This window comes from Rana temporaria, chromosome 7, assembly GCF_905171775.1.
Source record: "Rana temporaria chromosome 7, aRanTem1.1, whole genome shotgun sequence".
Lineage (NCBI taxonomy): Eukaryota > Metazoa > Chordata > Amphibia > Anura > Ranidae > Rana > Rana temporaria.
The window spans coordinates 78,512,480-78,524,950 of NC_053495.1; the positions used below are offsets into that span (position 1 = coordinate 78,512,480).

At 45.5% G+C, this 12,471-nt stretch overlaps 1 protein-coding gene across 4 annotated transcripts in view; it reads right to left on the minus strand.

The window, feature by feature from the left end:
- TCF20 (transcription factor 20) overlaps positions 1-12,471 on the minus strand; it is a 531,880-nt gene that overhangs the window by 146,106 nt on the left and 373,303 nt on the right. For all 4 annotated transcript variants that reach the window (XM_040359596.1, XM_040359600.1, XM_040359598.1 and 1 more), the window contains exon 4: positions 11,652-11,745. In XM_040359596.1, coding sequence (XP_040215530.1) covers positions 11,652-11,745 — 94 coding nt within the window. The remainder of the gene's footprint in view (positions 1-11,651; positions 11,746-12,471) is intronic.

Genomic DNA, 12,471 nt, shown 5'->3' on the forward strand with positions numbered 1-12,471 from the left:
CGGTACTCACAGTGCAATCGTACATTGAAGATACCGACTCCCCGCGGGGAATGGGTGTTCCTATCCAGACGGAGGATGATTGACGGCCGGCTCTGGCACGTCACGCTTCTCCGTAAATTTGCCGAAATATGCTTGGCTCTTCACGGCGCCTGCGCATAGTCTGTGCGCAGGCTCCGTATAGCGCCGTGAAGAGCCGGCCGTCAATCATCCTCCGTCTGGATAGGAACGCCCATTCCCCGCGGGGAGTCGGAATCTTCAATGTACGATTGCACTGTGAGTACCACGCTAAAAAAATCAAGACAGGCATACTGTAGCTCGCGCTACTATGCCTTAATTTATGCTAAAATGTTGCTATGGAGGGTGAACCACCGCTTTAACTGAAGAGAGTTGTGCACACAGAATGGGCTTATTCAATAACTGGACATTTCCAAGAAAAGTTCGTCTTTATGGGATATGCACAATGACCAGAGGTTACTCTGTCCGTGCTGCATAACACAAACAGATCTAAATTACATGTATGTATGTATGTATGTATGTATGTATGTATGTATGTATGTATATATATATGTGTGTGTGTGTGTGTGTGTTAGTTATAAGGGTGTGCAAATTCTACTTAACATCATTAATAAGTCTGCATACAGGGCGGCACATGCTACCGTGCATACAAAAGGATAGCGGCTACAGTAAGACATGCCTGCGTCGAGCTTACAATAAAGCAAGCATACTAGAAAGGAATGCCCTTATCTATAAATCTAAAACTGCTTCTAAAACGAACACTACTAGAATAATTACCCGATTTAACCGTCAACACAGATTAATTCACAAAATATACAGTAAATTTTGGTACCTACTTACCTCAGATGATAAAATAAATAAGTTCATAAATGCAACACCAGAGATCACTTTCAAGCGCTCTCCATCAATTAGAGACAAAGCTGTCTCAAGCCATTACGCGGTACAAATGGTACCAAAACCTACTCAGAATGGCACATTCCGTTGCGGCAAATGCAATTTCTGCCGATATATTTTGAAAGGGAAGAGCATTATCCTTCCAAATGGAGACACTCGGTCACCCAAATTCCGTGCAACCTGCCAGACAGTAGGAATAATTTACTTAATGAAAGGCAACTGTGGAGCATATTATGTAGGAAAAACAAAACAAAACTTATTTTGTAGAATAAGAGATCATGTTCTAGCGGTTAAAAAAAAACTGATGGAGACACCCATTAGCCGTCATATTGGATTGTTCCACAATCACAATCATGCAATGTTAGGCTTCTATGCTTTAGCACACATCCCCTTAAACCAGGGGTCTCCAAACTGCGGCCCTTTGCTAGCCTTTATCCGGCCCTCAGGGCTTTATTCCTCCCACTTATATGAATCACTATTCATCCCACTGACTCCAACAGAGGGGCACTTTTTCTTCCACTGATACCAATGATGAGATACAATTACTCCTATTAATAGGGGCCCTACTCCTTATCCTACCGATCGCAAACTACGAGGCCATATTTATTCTCACCAATGCTGGGCCCAGGGCTTTTTCTGCCCCCCGCTGGCCACAATCCGGCCCTCCTAAAGGCTGAAAAACATTAAACTGGCCCTTTGTTTGAAAAGTTTGGAGACCCCTGCCTTAAACGAAAGAGGAGGTGATGCCGGCAAATGCCTTCTACAGACAGAAGCAAGATGGATCTATACGCTACGGGCTACCCAGCATCCCGGGTTCAATGAAAATATCCGTTATAAGCAATTTCTTGAATAATTCAATAAACCAAATGGCCCAACAAGTTGGGCACTTTATTGCCATCTTCTGTCCCCCACTACGATTATTCTTTTCTCCCATACCACTTGGCTATTTAGCCATGTAGAATTGAGTACCAATACCTTTGAATCTACAACACTTATGACATTTTTGAATAATACACTGCTGGTGTCTGAAAACACTCTCAAGTGCACATTGCCAGTGTGCTCTCACTTTGTCATTATAGAACTATAGTATGCAGATATGTAGCTGTGGTTATGTATTGTTAACGATTACCAACTTATTTTTATTTTCTCATTTTGTATAAATTGATTTATATTAAAGATAATGAAATAACTCTTTATTAATTTTATTTGTATTTCCAGTGGACCGGTGCTGTGAGCTGTGGATTCTGCTACAATCCGCTCCCCTTTATTATATTACTTTCTCATTATTCCTATCCTTCCTTTTCCTTTTCATTTCCTCTTTCCTATTTATCTATATGGAGGAATAGGTGACATCCACCTTGCCGTGTGTGCCGATCCGGCGCTTTCTCCCTGCACTCCACTGCGCTTTCCATGCAGACAACAGCCTTCCATCTATGTTAGCCTCAGTGGGCGGTTGGGGGCCTGCACCAGCTATGCACATTGCATCGCTGAATCCGAGCGGAGGCTCGGGTGCTAGTTCAGGTCCACCCAGTGACAGCGTCTATTGGTTAAGCAATGGACGTCATCATTGACGCCCACGCTCCTCCTCTGTGACACGCCGCTCTTCTGCGCTTGCGCAGGATTGACGGCTAACACAGGGGATTCCCCTATGACGGCCGCCACATACTCCCGCCCACTGTTCTTAGGCATACTGCTCCACACACAGGCTATGCCTATCATGGCCTGATTGCGAGCAGTATAACATGAGCTCAACAGCTGACACATCAGCGTGAGCTCTGTGAGAGGAGTCATTACATCATTTGCTGAGGTTCACGCAGGACATAGGTAGGCTCTCTCTGTGCACAATATCCTTGCCAAATTGAATTTGTTGGTGACTGACTCGGTCAGTCACTACACATCTTGTATTTATATTAGTATTATTTGATTTTCAATCTCCTTCACTTTTTCATTTTTTGAATACAGGTCTTTGATCTATCTGGCACATTAGCGCCTTGGTCTGCTATATCATTGGCAGGCTCTGTTGCTCTATGAACCAGGTAATAAAAATATTATTTCTATTATTATATATTTTTTATTTTTCATTTTTCTATTTGTGTCCATTTGGAACATTTTCTAATAGATATTTGTATGCACGGTAGCATGTGCCGCCCTGTATGCAGACTTATTAATGATGTTAAGTAGAATTTGCACACCCTTATAACTATATATATATATACATACATGTAATTTAGATCTTTTTGTGTTATGCAGCACGGACAGAGTAACCTCTGGTCATTGTGCATGTCCCATAAAGACGCACTTTTCTTGGAAATGTCCAGTTATTGAATAAGCCCATTCTGCGTGCACAACTCTCATCAGTTAACATCAGTAAGTGATTATTGCCATTAGACTAGTCATCTTCAATGTCATTGCGCTACTAACTATCCTGCATTCCTGTAATGTGAATATAATACATATATCCTTCACTTTCAGTCTCTGTCTACCTCCGGCTCCTCTCTCCCTTTCAAGGCTAGCCCATTGGCTTCTTTGTCCCATGATTGCTCAGCTACAGCTGTGCAGGGGTCCCTCCCATTATTTGGGAACAATTTCATCTGGGACATAGACATCGCCACGGTTGTTATTCACGGCCATTTACCCCATTCTCCTCAGGTAAGGATTGTCCCATAGTCCACAGACTGCATCAATCCGGTCCATTGATATTCATCATGTTATCTACTATTATATTGCAATGATTAATTCTGCTTTATATACCTTGCTCATATGTATGTTTATGGTCCACTTTTCTTCTTGTTCCTTCTTTTTCTGATATATTGGTGCACTGTACTTATAAATCTTTTTTGTGATGGTACCTTACTGGCATATTTTTTACTTACATAGACTATAACCTTCCACGGGTTCCTGACGTGGGCTGTGATGAAGACCATTTGCATCTATATGCATGTGCAGTATTCTTCCCATGTTCTAGTCTGAATGTTTTTAATATGTACTAAATATTTCTTTTATATTTTTTGTAAAAATAAATTTTTGATATTTAAATGAATTTTTGTCATTACGACTTTAATGATTGAGGTTTGACCAGGCTTTTATTTATTCATATATCAATACATCGTTTACACCTATCCATCATGCATCACTCAAAGTCCCACAACCTCTTCCTGTTACAAGGAAACACCTCTAAATTATTTCTCTAGAGCAGTGCTTCTCAATTATTTTCTGTCATGCCCCCCCTAGGAAGAAGAAAACATTTTGCGCCGCCCCCCCTAGGAAGAAGAAAACATTTTGCGCCGCCCCCCCGCGCGACTGTAAATAGTATCATTTGTCTATAAAATTGTTATAAGTACACCTCTGCATAACACTGTATTCTTATTATCCTTATTTGGCTTCATTCTGTCCGCTGCCAACATTTTTAGACATAGTAAGCACACCGGTCTTTCCTCGTCTCCCACCGTAGTCACAGTGAAGCCAAGCGCTACATACGCCTCATCATATTTTCTCGTCTTAGCCTCCGGGAGACTTTATCTCCTTCTCTCTCCGCCTGTCTTCTCATCCCTGTTAAAAATGTTTCCATGGGGGCGGAGCCGGCAGCCAGAGCTGATGGATGTGTGGTAGGTGAGCTTTGACACACCGGGTGATAGAAAGCGGCTCACAGCACACAAAGACACCCCAAAAGCAACTGCGGAATATAGGAGAAGCCGGGGTACGCATTGGCCATGATGCACAAGCGAAAGGAGAGAGAGGGACCCCGAAAATTGACTGATTTCTTCCCTCCAGCCGGGAGCCGAGAAATCCAAGATGGCGCCAGCGCTGGGAGCCACGCTTCGGATCCCACACACGCGGCGGCATCGAATCCACAGCCATCCTCGGGTGAGTCACACTCCCATGGCCACACAGCACCTGCATCCCCCTTTAGCAGCCCTGCCAAACAAAAACAGAGGATTGGGGAGGCCTCAGGGACCCGGGATGGCGCTGATAATGAGGGAGATGACATGGAGGAATCCTCATCATATGCCCAGCAGCTAGATGCATTCCCCACATCAGGGCAGCCTATTGTGGATACCACTATGAAGGAGATGCTGCAAACCCTGAGGGGGGCCCTACAATGTGACATGGCATCATTCATGCAGACCACTAAGGGGGAAATAGCTGCGGTCAGCAAAAGAGTGGAGTATGTGGAGCAAAAGATGGAGGAGTTTAAATTAGCACACAATGACCTAGTGCAGGGATATGCAATTAGCGGACCTCCAGCTGTTGCAAAACTACAAGTCCCATCATGCCTCTGCCTCTGGACGTCATGCTTGCGTCTGTCAGAGTCTTGCTATGCCTCATGGGACTTGTAGTTCTGCAACAGCTGGAGGTCCGCTAATTGCATATCCCTGACCTAGTGGATGCCCACTTTGATGTGGAAGAGGAAATCAAACATATGCACCTCAAAATGGCAGATTTAGAGGACAGGGCAAGAAGAAACATTAAATTCAGAGGGGTCCCTGAGACTGTTAAACCTGCAGAGCTTACACTCTACCTGCAAAAATTGATGACAGCCATTCCAGCCCTGAGCCCAGCCGACATCATCATAGACAGGGCCCATAGACTGCCCAAGCCATCCTTCCTGCCTGACCAAATCCTTAGAGATGTAATAGCAAGAATCCACTTTTACCACATTAAGGATCAACTTATGCGATTCGCCAGACAACACCCCACACTACCTGACACCTTCGCCCGAATCGCACTCTATGCTGACCTGTCACAAGCTACACTGGCTGCGAGACATAACTTGGTCCCTCTCACCAAGATCCTACGGAATCATAAAATCCTCTACAAATGGGGCTTCCCAGCTAAACTACTAGTGGACATGAATAATGAGTCGCACTCGATTACATCGCTGGATAAAGGTCTCAACCTCCTCAAAAAATGGCGTATGATCCTTGCTGAAGGTCTTCCAGCTGAACCTGACCCTTCTCTCCAAAATCGCAATCCCCAACGGCAGAACAGGAGGAGTAAGTAACTTCTGCTTGCAGAACTGCATAAATTCCTGCTGCTTCTTCTGAGATCTACCTTCCTGTGCCTTTCAAGGATTATTACATCCTTCTTTTCCCTATATATCAGCCTGGCCTGATTCTGAGGTCTTTGATATATATATTTTTTTTTTTAACCTATATGGCACCCGATGTTCGGCTGTTACTGTTTTTCTTTTTTGTCTACCGGGTATTTTATTTGGTTACGAGATGTTTGCCGTAACTTGCTTGCCGCATGCCAAGCGGCCTGACCATTCTGAAACAGTTTTTGGTTCAGAAATTGCACGGACATGTTTTCTACCTATTTTTGTTATCTGCAATCTAAATATACCTAGACTGAGCCTGTCATTACCTAAAACTACCACTAGATGGAGGTGTTGCTCAACTTACCAGAAGAATGACACTTAAAGCGGTGGTTCCCCCTTAAAAACAACTTTTTTTTATTCCACTGCCCCCCCACATTACAATCGAATTAAGGCTCTTATTATTTTTTTCCTGCTGTACATACCTTAGTACAGCATATTCACCCGTGCTTTCGGGTTGCGAGTCCCGCGGGAGTGGGCGTTCCTCACATGCTGTTGATTGACGTTTTGCCCAAAAATGAGCTCTCCCCTGTCGCGTAAGCCGCGTCACGGTTGGCGAAAGGAGCCGAACGGCGAGTCGGCGCTATACTGCGCATGCACATCGCTGTTCGGCTCCTTTCGCCAACCGTGACGCGGCTTACGCGACGGGGGGAGAGCTCGTTTTTGGGCAAAACGTCAATCAACAGCATGTGAGGAACGCCCACTCCCGCGGGACTCGCAACCCGGATGCACGGGTGAATATGCTGTAGTAAGGTATGTACAGCAGGAAAAAAAAAATATGTGCCTTAATCGTGATGGAATGTGGGGGGGCAGTGGAATAAAAAAAAGTTGTTTTTAAGGGGGAACCACCGCTTTAAGCTAATGTCACACAACGTAAGGGGACTAAATAGCCCTTATAAACGCAGGGCCCTTTGGAAGTCAGCTATAGAAGCTAAGTGTGATATACTGTGCGTACAAGAAACCCACTTCTCTAGCACAAATCCCCCGAAGTGTACGCATGCCAAATTCCCGCACGTTTTACAGCTATGAATAGTTAAAAAAAAAATGGGGTCCTGATTGCTTGTAAGGACACACTAACCTTTTCTTTGTTGCAGGTCTATGTTGATCCCTATGGACGCTACCTCATACTAATTGCAGAAATTGACCAGGTCACCTATACGTTGGTAAATGTATATGCTCCTAATGCTAGGCCCATAAGGTTTATTAGAAAGGTTATCAAGAAGGCAAAACAAATGCAAAAAGGTGGCTTAATAATCTGTGGTAACTTTAATACTATAATGAATGAGGAACTGGATGTCTCTTCGGTGGCCCTGAGGCGGCGGCCCTCTGTGTGCTGGTGACAAACATGTGCCTAAACTATCTTCAGTTCCAGCCGATGGTCACTACAGCACCTCAGGAACCAGAATATACAGGACTATAGGAAATATTAATAAAATAAACAAATAAATCACACGTGCATATGCGCACACATACATAGACCCATGTCTTTTTTCAGCTTTTTATATTTTTAGGCTGGGCTTTTCCTCTGTGTCACAGGAGTGCAATTTGTTTTGCACTTCTGTGATCGTTTTTTTAGCGGAGATCGGTCTGAAGTCTACTCTCAGCTGATGTCACCAGGATCAGTCCAGGCAGTGTGTCATCCCGGTACTGCGACATTATGGCGGACACTTGACACATTTTTGGGACCATTGGCATGTTTATAGCGATCAGCGCTATAAAAATGCATTGATTACTATAAAAATGCCACTGGCAGGGAAGGGGTTAACACTAGGGGGCGAGGAATGGGGTTGTGTTCCATGGGTGTGTTCTAACTAAAGGGGGGGTGGGACTGACTAGGGGGAAATGACAGATCGCTGTTCATACATTGTATGAACAGACGATAAAAGTCATTTCTCCTCCTGACAGGACCGGGAGCTGTGTGTTTACACACACAGCTCCTGGTTCTCGCTCTGTAACGAGCGATCGCAGGTGCGCGACGGTGATCGAGCCCGCCGGGCACGCGTGTCGGCATCAGGGGCGAGCGCTCCTATTGGCTGAACTGCGAGATGATGTATATCTACGTGATCGCACGCAGCCGACCCGACCTGCCCCCGTATAACTGCGGCGGCTGGTCGGCAAGCAGTTAATAAAAAAAAAATACTTTTTTTAAAAATCCCCACTGCACTCAAAAAAATAAAATTACCTATAAATAGCTGATGTATTCAATAAACCCTGGTACACACGCACAGCTTGAGAAATAAACACTATACACCTCTTATATAACCCTTCTATAACAAGGTGCAACCGTTGCAAACTAATAAAGACACCTTTTCCATGCAAGTCATACATGTTAGAAGGCCGGCTGCATGCCAGCCTGTATTTGTGGGAGGAGTCTGAGGGTACTTAAGACTCCCTCCCTGTCAGGGCTGGGTTCGCCGTCGATTCTGGGTAGGAGGGGGGTGTGTCATGTCAGCATCAGCAGACGCCATTCAGCCGTCGGCTTTGGAGGAGGGAGGGGTCGTCCGCTCCCTGGGCGAGTACCAGGCGGTATGTGGGGAGCGTGAGCCGCCTTCCACCCTGGGCTATCTGTGGGCTCACACAGGGGGGCACTGCAATTCTCCGGGCACACGAGGGGGGCCATCCAACCTCCCTCCCACTCTTCCGGGCACACACCGGCGTGTTGCGGGGGCCTTCCGCTCCTCCTCCCTGTCAGTTCTCAAACTCACGCTGAGGGAGGGGGGGCCGGCCGGCAAGCAGCCCATCCATCCACTTACCACTCCATGCGCCGCAGGAACTTAGAGGCGCCGCCGCTCGTCCACGCAGTGTCATGGGGGGTAGCCATGTTGGCTGATAAAGGGGGGGGCATGGCCGCCCGCTTGTCCACTCACTCCTCCCGGGGCTCAAGCTGGTTATCACGGGGGGGGGACGCATCCATCCACTTCTCACAGGGGGTGATTGTCACTGCTGAAGGGTGTCACAAGCTGGCAGCATTAGGGGGGGGGCGGCTATCCACCCGTATCTCCGGAGGTTATGCTGGCAACTTTAGGGGGGGGGGGAGTCCACCTTTTCTCCAAGTTAGAGGTATGGGGGGGCTGTTCTCCCGCATCTCCATGGGTCACATGGGCAGTATTCCCTTGCGTTGCATGCAATTTGTCATAGCCAACTGTTCAGCATTTTCAGTCCAGGTGTTTCTATCATTTGGTTCCATCATTGGTGTTTCTGTCACTATGTTTCTCATGCGACTACGTTTCTCATGCGACTACGTTTCTCTTGCGACTACGTTTCTCAGGCTAGTTATGTTCAAGTGGTTACGTTCTAGTACCATACATGTTCTCATGCAAGGCCGTTTCTCATGCGATGACAATTCTCATGCGATTACGTTTCTCATGGTGTTCTCATGCGATTACGTTTCTCATGGTGTTCTCATGCGATGACGTTTTTCATGATGTTTCTCATGCGATTACGTTTCTCATGGTGTTCTCATGCGATGACGTTTCTCATGGTGGTTTCTCATGCGATGACTTTCTCATGGTGGTTTCTCATGCGATGACGTTTCTCATGCAATGACGTTTCTCATGCAATGACGTTTCTCATGGTGGTTGCTCATGCGATGACGTTGCTCATGGTGGTTGCTCATGCGATGACGTTGCTCATGGTGGTTGCTCATGCGATGACATTTCTCATGGTGGTTGCTCATGCAATGACGTTTCTTATGCATTCACGTGGCTCATGGTATTTTTTCTCATACATTTACGTTTCGTATGGTAGTCGCTCATTCGTTTACGTGTCTCATGGTAGTCACTCATGCGTTTACATAGCTATAGTATCATGCGTTCTGCCCCCAGGTTTTCTGTCATAGCGTTTCGGGCCACACGATTTCTGTCACAACATTTGTTGTTGCATATCTGCCTCGGTGTTGCAGGTGCAGCCTTCTCTCATACCATGTATGCCCCAGGTTTCTGCCAGATTTTGCCTCAGCGTTTCAGGCTCGGTGTTTCTATAATACCATTCTGCCTCAGGTTTCCGTCATTACGTTTGCCCCAGGTTTTTCTGTCATTACGTTTGCCCCAGGTTTTTCTGTCATAACGTTTCTGCCCCAGGTTTTTCGGCCATAGCGTTTCTGCCCCAGGTTTTCGGTCATAGCGGTTCTGCCCCTGGTTTTCTGTCTTAGCGTTTCTGCCCCTGGTTTTCTGTCTTAGCGTTTCTGCCCCTGGTTTTCTGCCCACCCTGCAGTTTTCCTCAGAGCCCTGCAGCTGATTGAGAATTATGAAACCACACCCATTAGAGTCACCTTGCACATGGACACAGACAAACCTCTCTTTAGAATAAAAGGTAGGACTCTGCAACAAAAGTAACATCCTTGCAATGATGTACATTGATCACCCAGAGTGGAAGGTTTTTTTTTCTCAACAAAAGTGGAGCTACTCTTCGAAACTGGAGCCTCCTGTCTCTCCAAGTCCATGGGGCGCACATAAAGCAAATATAGAGAATAAATATACATACAGCATTATCGCCTTCAAAAGTGCATTTTATTAAAAATAATTGCACTTTCAAGCTCTCTTGTATAACAAGTCACATCACATTAGCTGCCTCACTGTTACATTTTGAGAAGTGTATTAGTGACACTTTGTCTTCTACAAGAAATGTACTTTCGCAATCTTATAAAATAAGTTAGCTGGTTGCCAGCATATATCGGGCAGAACTTTTAGCTAGTCTGTTTGAAGGACATTTTGAGAGATAAGTACTGGTCGTGCACACAGTTAGTATAGTATTACTCAAATCTTCAGAACGCTCACTGAAGACTTTATAAACCACCATTAACAAGTCGAATACATCATTATGAATTGCGATACAGTGAGAATGTGTCTATGCCAGATCCTTGTGCGCACTCTTTAAAATGCATTTTCTTATAGATCAATGTTGTCCAAAACATAAGCAAGGATGGCCTTGGGCCCAGACTACCCTGCCACTGTAAAGGATGAGGAAGGTCTCTTTGTAATAATGGTGACTGGAAAGTCTACATTGTTAGAAGGGCAAACCAAGGGAATATCCTAAATGGGTACTGTGATGTAACATCTGGCCATCCACCCGAGACTGAGATCGAAGTGATGGTCAGGGAAAAAAGGATGACCCTGTCTTACCCCATAATGATGCTTGTCCCTATTTTGCGGGTCCAAGCTTTGCCCCTCATGAAGGGCATACCCTTGGAGTAGGTCTGAGATCCAGAGGGATGTACCACAGCATTAAACATTTATAGCACCCAGTGGAAGACTACAAGATGCACAGTGAGTGCCTAGTGAGGGCCCATGTGCCTGCAGTGTCCAAAGCAAACTTACAGGCCATCCCCATGGTGCTAGAGGCACTGCATCTAGTGCTGTATTAAAAGACAGTGATGAGTTGATTGAAGAATCCAAATACAAAAAACAAGTTAAGCCAAGAACAACTTCTCTGTAAAGAAAAAGATGTCTGTCACTATAGGACACGAGCATAAAAACTGAAAACTTACCTTATGAAGTTTATAGGGTAGGCACCCAGGGTGCATCCTCAAAAGCTTTGCCAGTGTCACCTAAAATGTATGCCTGTGTCCTGTACTGTATGAATAAGATGCAGCTTTTGCTGCTTCATTTCCCTGCAATATATTGTAGCTCTGACAATGTGTACATCTTACCTGAATCTGTGGCACATGGAAAATGGTAGCAACAGGCACAACCTTTGTTGTAACAGCCAAGTGTGGCTCCAGGCTCCTGGCAGTGAGCACACATCTAGTAAAATAAAAAGAAAAAGAAAAATTAAATTTAAAAGAAGGATTCAAGATCAAACTCACATTATTAGCAATATCTATTCCTAAAAATGGAAACTTAAGGGGTTGTGAAAGTAATTTTTTTTATTTTCTAAATAGGTTCTTTTAAGCTAGTGCATTGTTGGTTCACTTACCTTTTCCTTCGATTTCCCTTCTATTTTTTTTTTTCTCTGTGTCTGAATTTCTCACTTTGTTTCTCCTCAGTAAGCTTGCCCCCATTATCCGAGCTGTTCTGGCTGGGAGTTAGTCAGCCTGCTCGTCCCCTCTCTTGGGACTACAACCCTGCGGGGAGATGCTGTGTGGCACTGATTTGGTGGGACCAATGAGGTGACACTGATAGATGGCACTGGTATGCTTTGCTGATGGCCACTGATTGGCAGCATGTCTGGGCACCGACTGGCATCCCTGGTGTTCCAGGGTGGCATACCTGGTGGCCATGCATGATCAGCTTAACCGTGTGTTCCTATGTGGGAATCGGGGGGGCTGTGCTGATTAATCAGCACAGACCCCCTGTCAGGAGAGCAGCCGATCAGCTCTCCTCTACTCGCGTCTGTTAGATGCGAGGAAAAGCTGATAAATGGCTTTTCCTGTTTACGCTGTGATCAGGCGTGATTGGACACGGCTGATCACGTGGTAAAGATGCTTTTTACTGAGATTGGTGTTGCGGTGTGTCGGACTGACACGCCGC